Below are 16819 nucleotides of genomic sequence, written 5' to 3' on the forward strand. Positions count from 1 at the left end.
CACCAAAGAGTGAATTAAGAGTGAACATTAGTGAGTAAGTATTCTGAGACAGCCAGCCTAACATTTTGCAACTTGGTTATGCTTCAGGTCAGGAAAACGCACACCAAATATGTTGCAGATTGCACTAGTCCAACGACTTCGCAACTTACCCTTGAAATCCAATGACTATTTTTTTTACATAGATAATTTAATAAGCAAGCACACCCAAAGACTGTAATTTAAGCTTACTTGGCAATGTTCTTCTGGTGCTCCAAGCACGAAACGGCCTGCTCCAGATTGTTGAGCGCGATGTGCAACGCGCCTAACTCGCCGTACGCCTGTGCCTTGGCCTCAGGCATTCCCAGCTCGTGGGATACCACCAGGCGCTTTTCCAGACAGACTAGGGCTTGCTGGAGATTACCAACCGATCTGAAATGTTCATGAAAACAAGGATTAATAAATAGTCAGTTTTACAATTCTCTTTTAAAATGTTAGTCTGTACCTAAAATTATTATTGTTTTTTTTTTCAATTATTTAAATTGTATTTCTGGAATTAAATGTTATAATTCCCAAAGAAACAAAACATTATGTAAAATGATTACTTACTTGTGACTAAGCCCCAAGCCTCTATACGCCCTTTCCTGCTCCCGCGAGTTGTCCAACTTTAAGGCAGCAGTCAAGTGCTGCTCGTGATACTTGGCCGCCTCGTCCGGGTCGCCAAGGGCGTCGTAGCAGTCGCCGAGCGAGCCTAGCGCTCGGGCTTTATCTAATTGACAGGTTGGGGTGTTCACTCGTTCTAGGATAGCCAGTTGCTGTAAGAAAAATGTAAGTGTAAAATAAGTCTCCGAGAAACCAAATTAAATTAATTAAACAAATGCGGAATACAAAGGTTCGTCACTTTCGAATCATCAAACCATTGTCGAAGAACTGAAAAGTGACAAATTACGGTTCCTTGAACATGCTGAATGGAGAACAAAAAGTGACGAATCATTGCTAACCTCAACTATGAGAATTGGAAAACCAAATTGAATAATTTACTTAAAGAATATTACCTGTTCTAAATATCCAATGGCATCCTCATAATGTCCCATGTTAAGCTTCGCAATACCCAAGTTGCCGTAAGCTTGTGCTTCCAGAGCACAGTCCTGTAACTCTTGAGCTCTCTCCAGTTGTTCCCTATAGCATCTTGCTGCGTGCGAGTAGTGCCCTAGGGCCATGTGGACAGCTCCTAAGTGGGAGTGAGCTCTGGCTTCTCCTGCTGAGTCGCCGGCTTCTTGGCGAAGAGTTAATTCCTGTAGTAAACCAAAACATGATTATTATTCTACCAATGTACCGATGAATTTAAAGCAAAGAGAAAAAAAAACAAATGACTGTGGTCAAGTACAACATGATGTCTAAAGAAAAAGCAAAAGGAGAACAAGAAAAGCAGATGAAGAAGAAAGATATTGTCATGATTACCACAGCGACAAAAGAAAATGAATGCGTAGGTAATGAAGAAACTTTGGGTTACAGTTACACAATACATCGAGAGTAGCAGAATCTAAAATAAATTTTGTCTGCAAAAGTTAAGTAAAGTTCTAGAGTAACATTTGCTGTACCTGCGTATGATGTCCCAACGCGGCATCAAGCCTTCTTTGTAGCCTTCTAGCCAGCCCAAGAGCTCCACAAGCCGCCGCCTCCAAAGAGCGATCCCTCGCCTGCCTCGCGAACCCGAGCTGTCTCTGATACATCTTAACAGCCTCTTCAACATCCCCCATTTTAATCAACACATCCCCGATGTTCCCCAATGCCCTGAACTTTCCCTGCAAATGCTGGGTCATATGCGCGATAGCAAGGAAATACTTTTGGCATTCTAACGCGGTTTCTAAGTTGCCTAGAGCGAGATGGGCTAGACCGAGATTGCAGTATGCTCTGCCCATGTTCATTTTGTCTTGAAGATCTTTGGCTAGTGAGAGGTCTTGGTCGTAATATCTGCAAGAAAATAATAAGTAAGTAGGTGTATAAACAGAGAGAGCGAAACGAGCAGGCAACGGTTATACACAACTATATGCACTGGTAATTTATTTTGCGTAATAAATACGCGGAGGGAAAATAACAGGTCTAATTTTTCAATTTTCAAAATTTTACCCATCGGCATGTTTTTTCACTGCTTTTTGTATGTATTGAATTATGTTAATTCGTCATTTATACATCAAAGGTTTCTAAAAATGACTTACCTAACAGCCTCTCTATAATTTCCGAGACAGTAATGCGCATAGCCAAGAAAATGGCAAGCTTTTGCCTCCGCCGTGACATCCCCCAGCTCCTGCGACAGCATCAAGTGCTGCTCGTAGTACGGGACGGCTTGGGCGAACTCCCCGCGGGAGGACAGACAGTTGCCGAGGTTGAGGAGCGCGCACGCTTCGCCTGCTGCGTCTTTTAGCTCGCGGGCGATACCTGAAAATTAATGATAATTTTTGAAACCTTTGATGATGAAAAATTGTGCAAAAGCAAATTCTTAACAATACACAATTAAAATACGGCCCTGAATGAACATTTCAACCGTCTATACTTTGCCCTGGCGAACGTAGGTTACTCGTCATCCGCCATTCTTCGTCGTAACTAGTTCTGAAACTTCTGAGTAGTTGAATTCCTATAATCCGAGAAATTACAGCCTTGCCCCCCACACTTTCACACTCTGGGCCTAGCGCGGCGCACACCGCTTCCTCAGCTCAAAAATCCATTTAGCTTATATTCAAACTATCCTTACCTAAATGCGCCCTGTAATGAAACAAAGCCATATCATGCGCCCCGAGAGCCTGGTACGCTACAGCCAAGTTCCCATGAGTTGACGCCTCGGAGCTCCTATCATGAACTTCCTTGGAGATCGTCAGCTCCTGCTTGTGGTACTTGATGGCTTGTTCGTAGAAGCCAGCAGCTGAGTAGGCGTTCCCGATATTGCCGTAGGCGCGGCCCATGCCTGCCTTATCCTGAGAATCACAAGTTTGAGGTTAATTTACGATTTAGGCACAGAAAGGGTATTTTGTTCCTAAATGCTATGTGTTTAACACGTTTTGTCATCACATCATGATCGCCAATTTTTCTAGGACAGGGGTGGCCAGGGTAAGCCCAGTATCATAATAAAATGACATATCAAAGAAAATAATATCAAAATATTCTCACCTGCAACTGCCTGGCTATTGACAAATGTGCCTGGTGTAATTTTAGTGCGGCGTCATGTTCACCCAATAGCTGGTACACAATGCCCAAGTTCGAACATGCTCGGCCTTCCCCAACCTGTAAAAAATATTGCACCATAAAAGTAAAACAGCAATAAAAAGCGATATCTTCGAGACAATATTTGGGTAGCCGGCAAAGTAAAACCAAGCAGCAATTATTATTATGGACAAAGTCATGGAATGAAATGCGTAAAATTTAATAATTACATTCGATTCATACCTTATCTCTAGCAGCAAGCGCAACATCTAGCTGCCTTTCATGCCATTTCTTAGCTTGGGCGTAATCTCCTCCACATCTGTAATGTAGATTAGTACCTCTACTTAATTACGAACCGACAGTTACTAAAGCGACAGTTGCAATGACTGCATGGTTATTTCACTGTACTAAATACAAGTAAGCTCGTTCATAAACATAATAATGGCTGTCGAATGAGCTCCTCGTATTGTGTTCTTTAAAAAAGAAGTTTACAGATTTATAAACGTCAGCAACGCGCATGTAAGTGCAACCCCCTTGTATTTGCATGCGTGCGTAAAGGACGGTGATTGCTTACCATCAGGTAGGCCCTATGCTTGTTCGCAACCGTCGTGGTATTTAAAAAACCTAGTAAGTTTAGATAAGTTAAGTGAAACACTGGGTGAGATAAACACTTTTGTATGTAATCCTCATACTGTTTTCTCTTGCCCCGAGCAAAATAAACTAGAATTCTCTTACCCCACATGACCTTAATTAATAAATGGAGATACCTAGCCGCATGTCCCAGACCAGCGTAAGCTCTGGCCTCAATAGCTCTGTCGCCTAGGTTCTGAGCGATCCGCAACACGTTCTCATGGTAGGCGATGGCTTGAGCGAAGTTCCGTCTGTAGTGGTACGAGGATCCCAGATTAGAGTATGCCCTTGCTTCTTCAACCTGTGTGAAAAAAGTTTCGATTACACTACGTATGCATGCAAATTTAAAAGTTAGAATAAATAAATAAATAACAAAACTGTGATCAACAACGTACTTATTTTCAGTTTACAGCACTCAAATCGCTTCAATAACTACATGGGCATGGAAATAAAATGTACCTTGAGGTCCGATAAATTCAACCAACACTTGGCACTTGCCATTAGGCGGGTCCACACAGAGCGAGCAGACGCGCGAGGCAATCTCCTGGTGCACAAACTCGCGCGTATGCACGCTCTGTGTGGACCCGCCTAGTAAAGTGTATTATCTCAATTTCAGGGAGCTGCGCCGAGTATGAAATTTTTTTTATTCATTTGTGTTCCAAGATTACATAAAGTCCGCGCATAGCTCACCTTACCTACTTCACCAAACTCAGTAAGAGATAGGTTATCCGTTATTTACTATCTTACCTGATCGCCAAGTCTCCTAGCCAGCCTCAAATGCTGCGTATGGCAATCCACCGCAGAATCAAACTCTCCCATAGCCAGATACACAGCTCCAACATTCCCAATCTCCCTGGCTTCCTGCAACCGGTCCCCCATCTGCTTCACCAGTTGGACACATTGCTTGTGGCTGGCCAGCGCGTTGGGGTAGTCCCCGATGGCGGTGTACACGTGGCCGAGGGACGTGAGGGCGGCCGCGGCGGCTTGGGTATCCTGAAATAACAAACCAGAGCTATAACAATAGGAATGAGGAGTTTTATATATACGAATACATATTTAACGACTAGGTATCTCACTGACACAAAGATTGCATTAATTTAAAAATTGTAGGTATTTGTTTCATTATCGTGTTCATTTGTCCTGTTTTGAGTAAATACGCAACACATTAATGTGATTTTTTTAGATCTAGATATAGGTATTAAGTAGTTAATCAACAGAAAATAACTTTTCCCCGATACGTATACAAGATTTCGGTTCTTCGGTTCTTACTGCTGATTACCTGCTTATATACTCCGAGCTCTAAAATAATGTACGTATATATTTTTTTCTTAAACTTGATAGCAACAATCGGATAGGTACCCATAGATATGTCTGCGGCCTTGATCGTACGAAGTATAAGTAGAAGTAGAATTAAGTAGTCAAACGCACATAAATTTCATCAATAACATTTTAAACTTATGGCCTAATCTAAGAACAATTAAGTTGCTCAATACAAACGCGTTAAGGTCTGAAACTATTGGTCGTTAACGACAGGTAGCTTTCGTAATAGTTATTACATATACGAATCGAATAGCCTTTAAGCGTGTATAAGTACGCAGTAGATCAGAAAATTACTAAAAGCAATTAAGTAATCTGTTTTTAGTACCGAAGCGCATTGCAAATCATTGAAACAAAGCGCTATTTTAAGTTAACGTTTATGCATTTCTGTTGGCCGGTACTTTGTTTATTTTCCCTTTGTCAATGGAAAAAAGTAAAACCATTTTAAAAATATGTGTACACAATAACTCATAAAAATTAAAAACCAAACATTTTCAAGACAACACGCAAAAAGTGGTGCTACATCAGTTTAAGTAGTTTGAAAAAGAAATGTTAGCCTCAAAATATGCTAAAGTTGATTTTAAAAGCTTTTGAGAGTGAATAAGATTATTGGGTGGCAAAACTAGTCTGTCTGTAAATAAATAAGTATATCTTTTATGTATTAAAACATTGCCCAGGGGTAAGAAACACTTAGTAATTGCTGTTGATCGTTTCTTGTTAACGAAGTTGTCAAAGTACATAAACCATAGTTAGCTCTATACTGACGGGACCAATAGATCCATCGGCGTACGCTGTCTTCATCGACATCGGAATGTCTTGATCGGCCCTAATAAGTCCAGACTTTATAAAAGACCTGACAATAACTTTTTATAGACTTAAGCCGCGAATGCTCGGTCGACGCTATCATAAATTCTCGAAGGACGTTTATACCTCAGTGCCTGTCTGAGATTCCCGATTTTATTGGCATAAGAGGATATAACATTTGCGATGGTATTAATTCAATAGAGACTAATTTTATATGGCCAGTTAATATAACGGGCGATTTTATGGTCTTCATTATGTTTATGATGTTGTAGTTATATGTTTTTGACGCAATGAACTGTCTGATATTCTGACCTTTCTTGTGAATTATTACCAGAGGATTAACGTGAAAATTTACAACTTATACTTAAAATTTAAGAGGTACCTATGTAGTTCGAGAGTAGGGTTCATATAAGTCCGAGTTTAGATACAGTTAGGTGACATGTCTTTCAAAGAAATACAAGAAATATGATAAAGGTTAGGGGAATTCTTAAAGCGCAATTTAAAAAGATGCGTTGGATTTAGCCCAAAACTCGACAGTTCCATTGGCAGAACAATATATTGAATTATTTAACAAAGCGATCGCACCTGCGCACACTGTCTATTTGTATCGGAGTAAATGAGATAGCACTGTCGCATGTTACTGGGCCTGGGCAAGGGAATAATAAAACAATTATTTAAATAAAAAAAATGGATTATTTGTGTAATATTTTACTCGTTAGCGGTTTAGATATAAATGTTTTGAAATTGTGATTTTAATAGCAGACCCGTAAGTCAAAACAATAAAGACATAGAACCATTTAATTGTGATTTTAAGACCAATCTTTGCAATTATTTTCTATCGAGCCGATTTCGTTCAATCATGTATCGAATACAACCACGGTCTTTGAAATATAATTAATATGAACATATATTTTTCTTACTTGACTAAAACATATATTTATTTATTTATTTATTTAACCTTTATTGCACAATAGAAAAAGAAGTACAAATGGATGACTTAATGCATTAGGGCATTCTCTACCAGTCAACCATTGGGCCAAACAGAAACTTACAATTGGTGCGAAAAAGAAAATCAGTACAGAGAGATAAAAGTCACTATCTAGACACTACTATTATAAACAAACATGCATAAATACATAGCATAAACAAATAGTCTTTTTTAAAAAACTGTTTAAGTAGCATCAATTTCAAGGACATTGGGTGTTGACAGCCCCTTAATGCTGAGATGAGGCCATTTCGTGGCACTTTATACTTTCTTTGTTTTTGTTATATTATGTAATATAATGTGTCTTGTTTGTGTTTCCGAATAAAAATTATTCTATTCTATTCTTAATTGTGCTAACTGCTGTAATTCGTTGGTTAAAAAGTTTGCTTGGGTTATTAAAGTATTTCTATAAAATACCCTCTTGCAACACAACAAAGATCGCAACAATTTTATGCTAAACATTTCCCTCATAAATAAATAACATGACCAACGCAGATAGGGTTGATGAAATAGAAACCATGAAAACTCCACCGAACCATTTAAATGCTGTGTACTAGGCTGAATCATAGCAATTATACCTATATTAAAACCCACTCTTCAAGTAAATATCCCGCCTAACTTCTTTTTATTCCATGTCGTCCGTCGTGGGAAACAATATCAACAGACTACTAATTATAGGACTGTAGTATTTAGCAGTCGTCAAAACGAATGAACAATGATCATCTGTAATAAGAATGCGGGGCATATTCAACTCGTCAAAATGAGAAATGTGATGTGGCTATAGGTATGTCCATTATCCTCATTGTCATAAGTACAAGTAGTCAAAGTAGTTATAATATAGTATACCTAAGTGACACTTGGACGAGTGGAATGGGCTCCTAGGTTTTAAAAATAAAATACATAAGTATGTCATTGTTATGTCAGTCTATAAGGTATAATTGTAATATGTGCCTTGTTGCCTGTCTGCCGTACCAAACAAGTTAGGGTAGCTGCAGTAAATTACACAACTAGCACCTACACAACACAATACCTACATTATTAGATTAGGGCAATATTTATATAGTTGTTTGTGTGTTATTTGGTTGCTATCTTATTTATGCATACTATACGAAAAGGTACGTATTGAATGCAAAAAAATATGAACATCAAGCCGACAAGATAACCTTTTGTTAGAAAATGGGTCTATTGTGTCTTTATACACAGGTTATCGCACCCATTGAGTATTGATATCGCGTCAAAACCATTTCAACTCCAAACAAAGAGTAGTAGATCCTTAAGTGTATCAGACCCGTAGACTGATTCGTGCCTATATTTAAATGCAACTCTCATTCAGCATATTTGACATATAATAAATTTTTTATTTTATTTTTTTACTTTATTCAAAAGGTCTGCCAACAGCGGTTACAATGATACATTGTTAGGTATAGGTACATTTGGTAGGTATCTTAAGCTTATTGTTCAGCTAATTATAGGCAAACACCACGTGTGTACACTTACAGTTGTGATTTGAAAGAATGAGGGTAGTAATTTGGTTCAGGAATGAAGAAAACATGACTCAATCCAATTATGAGACTTTGTGTAGATTCCGACATGTATCCGATTTTATAAAACCGAAATGAAACCCTAAAAACACTACATAAGGGTTTATCCTGAAAATGTGGCAGTTAACATAGTGGATATTACAAGAGCGCAACAACAAGTTAGTAAAAATAACGTAACCTATCATTTTAGTTGACACCTAGACTATTTGCACTACCTGTACTTACAAAAATAAAGTTATTTATTTATTATTTTAAAGTCTTAATCAGGGTTGTCCGCGGGCACGCCGGCACGTAAAAAAATTGAGTAACTTTAACACCATTGGGTTAATTAATTCTTGTACGTAAAGACAAAGAACCTCTGCCCGTTTGGAAGTATGTTAGAAATGTAGCCTGTGCCACCGATTTCGGCATCCATTGACACCCCTTTCATCAGTATATGGACACTACTTTCGACGCTACGATGGAACACACGATTTAAAAATATTTATATAGGGACCCGGTCATGCATGAATACACTGTTAACCTTTTAACCGCCGTAATCTGATAGGTAAGTATATAAGACACACTATCCAGCTCATTTCGCCGCAGTCTAATAAAAAAGACAAAACTTTGTGTAACTTCGTACCGGCGGCAACACGAGCACGGTAGATGAAAAATTCTAAGCGGTTAAAAGGTTAAAATCGCGACCCCACTTTTTTACTGTACCAAAACATTTCTGACAGATTACCTAACTTAAGTTACCTTGACAACAACTGACGACGAATAAATAACCCCAGCCCGACGAAAACAAATAAAAGAGTCGAAAGCAAATAAAAGCATAGAATGCGGCGCATCCTTTCACTGAGGAAGTTAGAGGATAAGAGAAAAAAAATATCCGACGACACACCGCCAATAGGAGCTTTGTCTCGACGAAATGCGCTAAGGATTGAACAGTTATCTTATCGATATCGATAATTTTCATGACCTATTTCTGTGGACTTTCTATCGACTTCTAAAATCGTTGTCGTCGTAGGTCGTTAAATTAAGTAGATATGTAAGTACTTAATCGAATTTAAACTGTCGTGAATTAAATTACGAGTAACACTAAATTAATTAAAGTAAAGTTACAGTTTAACTCACGTATTTTTAGACCCTAGGTCCTATGTGTACTATTTTAGAGTAAAACCGTAAAAGAATGTACATTTTAGTTGTCTGGATGGTTTCCATTTGCCAGGGAAGTGATTATAAAGTTGTTATTATCAAATTCATTGGGTATCGATTAACTTCAAAGACTGGGCAATTAGAAAATTAGTGAATGAAGTAGCTTGTAATCACAAGATAATAAAGATAGTATCACTAATTATTAAGTTAGTAGTCTATTAAAGATATTATTTAAATAAGAGGATTTATAGTTACAGAATGGAGAGGATCTAGTAAGTATACATTTAAAAATAATTTACGCTTTGCATGCTCGTTAAGTTCATCATGCTGAGGATTTGCTAAATTATACTGTTCCCTGGCCTTTCTGTGCTGTAGTGTGTGGTGTAGAATTATATGTAACATCAGGAAATTACTTTAAGGCTAAAAATGACCTCCTAGCTTAGTCGGTAGTGACCCTGTCTACGAAGCAGGAAGACCCGGGTTCGAATCCTGGCATGGGCATTTATTTGTGTGTTTATCACAGATATTTGTTCCTAAGTTATGGATGTTTTCTATGTATATAAGTATATACCTATATTACCTATCTGTTATATATATATATATACATATATATATCATCGCCTAGTACCCACAACACAAGCCTTATTGAGCTTACCGTGCGACTAAATAAGGCAATTAAGTTCATCAATTAAATTCGCCAAAGGACAGTGTAAAACCAACATCCCGCAGTACGTAAAATATGACATTGCTTTAAACAAATACAATATCTGTATCTTTTCCTTGCAGTCATATATATTTAAAAAGTAAATGTAAAACTCTGTTATAAAGTTAAACTCACCCTTTATTTAAACATAAACGTCTAGGATAAAATGACAAAATTTAGTACCTTGTTTTAAACCCACAATTACGTTTATACTAAAACCGTGCAATTTAATCTTAACATAACATGCTTTAACCACGCGATATCATTCCAATAACAGGTTCTAAAACATCGACATCGATAGTAGTAAAGTACGGCACTAGCAATCGGACTGGCAACCATCTAACTAATTAAGTATGTGCAACATGATACGATAACGTGGTGATTTACATACCAACTCGCTTTCCAGCTAGGAGCCCCGGTTGCGGGATGCCCATCGCTTACTCGCACAAAGCCATCGCTTCAGACGAACCAGTATAATAGTAGGTATTTTTTCTACTTGTTTTTGTCTACTGAGATACTTACCTAATTATAGTTTGGTCATACGAAATCTTAATTTAACCGTTACAGTCGAAATTGAGGAGGAAAATGAAAAGACGATAATTTAAATTTGTTCTGCTCAAGTTGGTGCAAACTTAGTCTAGACGGACTCTACCTGCTACTTCACTTTTTGAGCCTTTTTACGGGGCTATGCATTTTCAGTTGTGGTCTTTTTATAATTTTCACGTTTAGGTCATGCTTACCTACAAATATCTCTATGTATCTACAACTTTTGTGTTTCTTCATATCCTTTGTCCTTTTTATTAATAGGTATTTATTATTAATAGGTATTTATATTCTTTTGTACTACATATTTAGTATTTACACAGCCAGGGTCATAGAGGCCTATTCTACTTTGACTAACTCTTAAAATACTTAACATAAAAAATACCGGTAACGCGTAACAAAATGGCTATGAAATCTGTCCTGTTCCGTAACAAATCGAATGTTCATACTTACCAGGAGTAGGTTTTGGTTTTGTCGATACAAAAACATTGGTGTGCTTCTTTGGTTAAAATCCATTTGACATTTGGTACACTTTTTGTGCGTTATTTGTGTGGTGTGGAATGGTTATGTTTTGATAATATTTCGATGATGGTAAAGGACAATAAAAAAAACAAACCGTTGGTTCGGACACATTTTGCAACTTGCAGTACAAAAACAGGAGGATTAGATTAGGCAGGGCAGCCTAAACAACCAGACAGCTCAAATCAGAACTTTCGGGGCAAATGTACAGCGAGATGCAAGATAGTATGGACTCATTATGAATGGAATTCATTAATTAATAAGCTTTGCATTTTTGCAGCTGGATGTACAAGGAGATCCGACCCTATCTGGGAATAGGGTTGGCCACAGAAATCTTTTTTTTTTTTAATTTATAATACTTAAAAACCGCTTTACATATGGTGGTGCGTCCGCAGCGCTCGGTTAGTAATGAGAATATTGCCGTATATGATGGTTATCACCGAGAACTGCCATACCAGCAGCACGGCGTCTGACACGGTGTCCCATTGTGTGCTACTTATTCTGCGCCCTTTGTACTAGCAACCACACTGACTGACCATGACTAAACCCTATCTCTTCACAGTAAGGTTTATAATTAGTTAATCTGTGTCGGCGATGGTAAATAATACGAGAATGAGACGTACGTTTATCAGCCTTTATTATGTTTGCTTTTGTTTTCTTGTTGCGTTTTGCATAGGCGCGTATGTTCGTGTATGAGCTATCATGAAAACTAAACGCATGCATTAGCTAGTAATAAAGGTCGAGGTATTTACTGCCGCATTCCTATTCTACAAAGTGGTTTTATTTACCGTCAAAGGGATAACTTGGTATTTGATTTTAGATAAATATTACTTACTAAATACGTAAATGCTACTAAATTTAAACCAATGTAAAATGAAATAGGTTCCTTCACCTTCAACACAAATTACCATAGTTTAACTTGCACAAAAGAAAATTCTATCTCACATGAGGCGGGGCGGTCTAACTATATATCCTTATTCAATAGTATTCTAGCCATTCTAGGGCTGGAGTTCAATAAAGCAATAAAGATTATAATTTAATCCAAGAAATATCTAATAATTCTGCGCTATTGCCTTATTATTTCTCTAATAGCGAGCTTTGCTCCCACCGCTTCTACCATTTTATTCTAAAGTCTCTTTTATTGCCTATGGTAAAGGTTATCATTTTCAATTCATTCGATGTACCTTATGCACAATTAGGGTTAGCAATTCTGTGATATGATATAAGAAAGGGTTTCTAACAGTTGTATAGATGAGCATTAGTTGACTGTTAAAAAAAAATTACAATCGGCGCTATAAGCTTGTATCAAAAATGAAATATTTCTCAAAAAACTTATTTCGCATTATTCTTGTGATGCAGTACCTACATGACATTATAAACATATGTATTAGCCTATTTTAGTGTTCCACTCCGCTTCCGAAAGGCCTATTAGACATTTTCGGTTTTGCGTTATATAAAATAAAATGTATTTTACTCCATTTCGATCACTGGTTATTTTATGGCAATACACCTCCCTTATAGGATAGGCATCTTATCAAGATTATTATAAATTATACATTCTTTATCCTCTGGATGACTATCAACAAAGTTAAAAACTGCACGTCTATTAATACACGCACGGCGGTTAAAGGGTATCTAGATAGCACGATAAAGGCTGAATAAAAGCGACCACCGGTAACCCTGCGTGCAATCGGATAGGTGCGTTAATATGCCCTTTTAATCTTTGACGAGCGGCTCGAATGGCGAAGGCGCAAGTCATTCCGATCGCTGGCCAATGCGCGCGAGGTGATCATTAAAACTGGGTCTTTTGAACGTTCCCTGGTTTTGGAAAAGACATACAGTACTTACACTTATATATGAATACATATTATACAGGTAGTTACGAAGTTTCCGTATTTCTTTACCCGGTGAAAGGGAAAACGTCAACTTTTGCTGTACAGAACAATCTACCAGCTGTTAAATTTAGAACATTGATTATTTCATAGACTTTACAATTCGTCTACAATTAATAAGTCTTTAGCTGCTATCACCAGAGTCTACTAAATGTTCTCTCTTGATCCTTTTAACGGACCAGATGTAAAAAAATACACGATTCAAGTTTCATCGCCTCTTTTAAGTTCAAAAATTCTGTATAAGTTAAAAATAAATACAAAGAGATGATGTTATAGAGGGGCTATTTTTGCCGTATAAGTGTGCCCTGTAAAGAGTTAAATAATATCCTCTGCTATTACTAAGTAAAAGATCGTAGATATTCATTTGTCGCATGCCCTCGCGCAGCAGCGAGAACGCATGCGCAGAGCACCTGCGCTTGACGCGTTATGCTAGGCATGCGCTAATGAACCTAGCTAAGCTCACATGTTACTGTCAAATTATACCCGCTACACGGGAATTCTGGGGAGAAACACGCCGGGATAAAATATGCAGGCTTGGGAGTTAATGATATTTCGATTTAAGATGGTACATAAAATATTTACTTGGATTAATTTAAATCGATTTTTTTACAAATATACCTACTCTTAGAGGTAATTAAAGGTTACATTATCTGTGAAAATTAATATACCACTTACCATGGCTTTACCTATCGATATTTTCATCCTTTTCGATCAGAAAAGGACCAAAAACTTTTTTTGTAACATTTGAGCAACAGTTTTCGAAGTTTAAAGTCGAAGAATAAAGTTTTATTATAAACAGAAAAAAAAAGTTTTCGTGATTCATATGTTAGAAGTAGACCAAGCTAAGTTGGCAGCGATTTTGATAGCCCAGAGGGTGAAAGTGTTATTTAAAGGTCATAATCTCATAGAAGTTTGACGTTGAAAATAAAACTTGCACCGTTAAGTATATACAAATCGCTACCAACTTGGTCCTGACTCTAAACATAACTATGATTTTATGAAATGGTGAGGTAATAAAATTGTAGCTGTCTATTTGAAAGATTGACGTATGGCATTGGTAATGACGCAACACTAAAATTTAATTGCATCAGCATAAATTATATCTTTACTATGTTTTACAATAATCATTAGTGTCGCCTGAGTGTAGAACAAAATGTGGTACCTAGCTAAGTATTTGCCGGTGCCAGTACATAACTTTATTACGGTGTTTTATTTAACATTTTAAGTCGTATGTGATGTGCCGCTGGCTAACCGTGGAAGCGGCGTATAATACCTAGACATGGCAGAAAAAAGTGCGGACGTTCCCGGAGTAAGTGTGCTAGGTGCATACTCGACATTTAACTCCTCGAGCCCCTAGTCCCACGAACGCGATATCGCACACAAGATTTCATTCGAAATTTATGAAAAACCCCTGAAACGTACCTAGAGATTAGAGGTTGTTTAGATTGATTGATTAGTTCCTATAGTATATCAATTACTGCGAGTTGATACATTTCTTAGCAAACAATAAGTCTTGCAATAATAGCCAATGAAGAAGCATTTATAACAGCAGATGCCTTTACCATTGGTATTCTGCAGCACTGATCAGTGCATCCCTACATTGAACTTTAGCATGACTTATACCTAAAGTTCATGTTTTGAACAACTACAGTTTTACAGTAGCATGCGAAACATTGATTCGATATTCGTTAAAACCAGATTTTATTAATTTTGGAGCAGTTGAAGTTACATTGAAATTGGCACTAAACGCTATTAACCATAAGGTTCATTTTCCTACGCTTAGTTTCGTAATTACTTAGTTTAAAGCTATATAGCTAACATTGATGCTATAAAATAAATACCGGAGTCAATAACTCGTTGTTTATCCTTTGGCCATTAAAATAATTCGCCGGCCATAAAGGTTTTTAATGTAAGTTTTTATGGCAAAAATCGTTTTTGCTTCCAACGGTACAACGGTGTTTTAAGTGTATTGTTATTGCCAAACAAAAAATTTTTTTTTTTTCAGAAGAATAATTTACATATATATATGGTATGGCATGGTATGTTCAGTTTAGTTTCCTATGAATTAGACAAGTAAACTATGGCAAGCAAGCCTTGCCCGTCGAAAAAGGCGCCAAATTTTGTATTTTTTTTGTATTTTGTAATTTAAAATTTGTGTGAGATCGATTCTTCACGCCTACATTTTTCAAAGCTTACTTACTTACAAAGCTTGCCAGAGTATAATGAGTACCTACTTGAATATCTGCTAAAACTAGTTGGTTAGCTCTGGTTCTTTCATTGACTTTTAATTCTTCAAACATACGAAGGTAGGTAATGTATTTATACTTTCAATACTTTCCAGACAATAAAATCTCAATAAATAACAAGGTAAAGATAAATTGTCCATAAATTTTTTCATCTAAACCTTTGCCCCGACGAGACCTCAGGTATATAGACACAAAGATTTATTAACTACTGTCAAGCGTTGGCCGCCGATCAGTTGTTCTCGGCCAGGACCGTATTCGAACTTTAATGATCTTAACTTGATTTGAAATCATTTCCAGTGCATCGTACCAATAGGGACTTTACATATTGAAGAGTTTGTGGCTTGAATCTAGAGCTTAACCTTGACTTTATTGCGAATGAGACTTTAGGCCATAAGCATGTGCTGCCCCCTACAATCCACGCTCATTTCCTTGTGTGTCTGAGGGCCTGCTATCTATTGGTCTGCATAAGAAACATGACATTCACACTTTGCGATGATAAATAGGGGAGTATTTAGCCCCGCTACTGTTTAAATATAATAAGTATGTCAGCATGAATAGTAGCGTATGAAACAACGGTCCAAAAGTATTTGCCACCCTCGATTACTTTTCCAATTAGAGATATAGCACGACAGTTTGCATTCAAAGCTATCTGAAACAGTTTAGGCCACCAAATGAAGGAAATATAGCGGAACTCATTCGTGTATAAGCGAATTTTGGCATAGCTGTTGTAGAAAATGGTGTGTTAAATTAAATAACATACTAAAAGTACCAGTGTGTAGAGGTGAAGCAAACGGCGTAGTAGGGGTTCAAAGTTATAAGGTTCCTTTTATGTTTTTTTCGTAAATAACTTGTAAACGGTGGCCCATAGCAAAAAATGCTCATTTACATATGTAATCCACATAAAATTTTGTACACAAAATAATTAATTCACTTTTTCGCTAGGATCAATATAATTAAAAATATATTAAAGCGGGAAAAAGAACGCTATCAGTAGATACTTTTGACGCATAGTCTGATACGCTACTTTTGATTTTACTTACAAGAGAGATGCACTATGAGTAGTGTTAATACAATGTCAAATTAAGTTACAATTTGTAAAGTACGAATACGGCCCCAGTGGCAACGAGTAATTATTGTTATTCTCGGATTACGGTGGATTCCTGAATGTTGGCAACATTTCGCGGTTATTTGCGGCCGACGCGGTTTTTTGTCCATCGCCATCGGCTCGGAACGTGTTAAATAAATATTTCTTACGATTGTTTGTTACTGGCCAGTCATTCCGATCGATTACCGAGCCAGCCCAACCAGTTCTAATATTTACCTGT

The 16819-nt window shown here is 37.3% G+C and overlaps 1 protein-coding gene across 1 annotated transcript in view; it reads right to left on the bottom strand.

Moving 5' to 3' along the window:
• Window positions 1-16819, bottom strand: part of LOC133528819 (tetratricopeptide repeat protein 28) — a 115262-nt gene that overhangs the window by 11358 nt on the left and 87085 nt on the right. The window contains exons 8-17 of the mRNA XM_061866287.1: window positions 4552-4797; window positions 3942-4105; window positions 3418-3493; window positions 3142-3255; window positions 2729-2948; window positions 2196-2415; window positions 1578-1950; window positions 1032-1271; window positions 586-791; window positions 229-408 (exon numbers count right to left, since the gene is read on the bottom strand). Coding sequence (XP_061722271.1) covers window positions 229-408; window positions 586-791; window positions 1032-1271; window positions 1578-1950; window positions 2196-2415; window positions 2729-2948; window positions 3142-3255; window positions 3418-3493; window positions 3942-4105; window positions 4552-4797 — 2039 coding nt within the window. The remainder of the gene's footprint in view (window positions 1-228; window positions 409-585; window positions 792-1031; window positions 1272-1577; window positions 1951-2195; window positions 2416-2728; window positions 2949-3141; window positions 3256-3417; window positions 3494-3941; window positions 4106-4551; window positions 4798-16819) is intronic.

This window comes from Cydia pomonella, chromosome 20 (assembly GCF_033807575.1).
Source record: "Cydia pomonella isolate Wapato2018A chromosome 20, ilCydPomo1, whole genome shotgun sequence".
Taxonomy (NCBI): domain Eukaryota; kingdom Metazoa; phylum Arthropoda; class Insecta; order Lepidoptera; family Tortricidae; genus Cydia; species Cydia pomonella.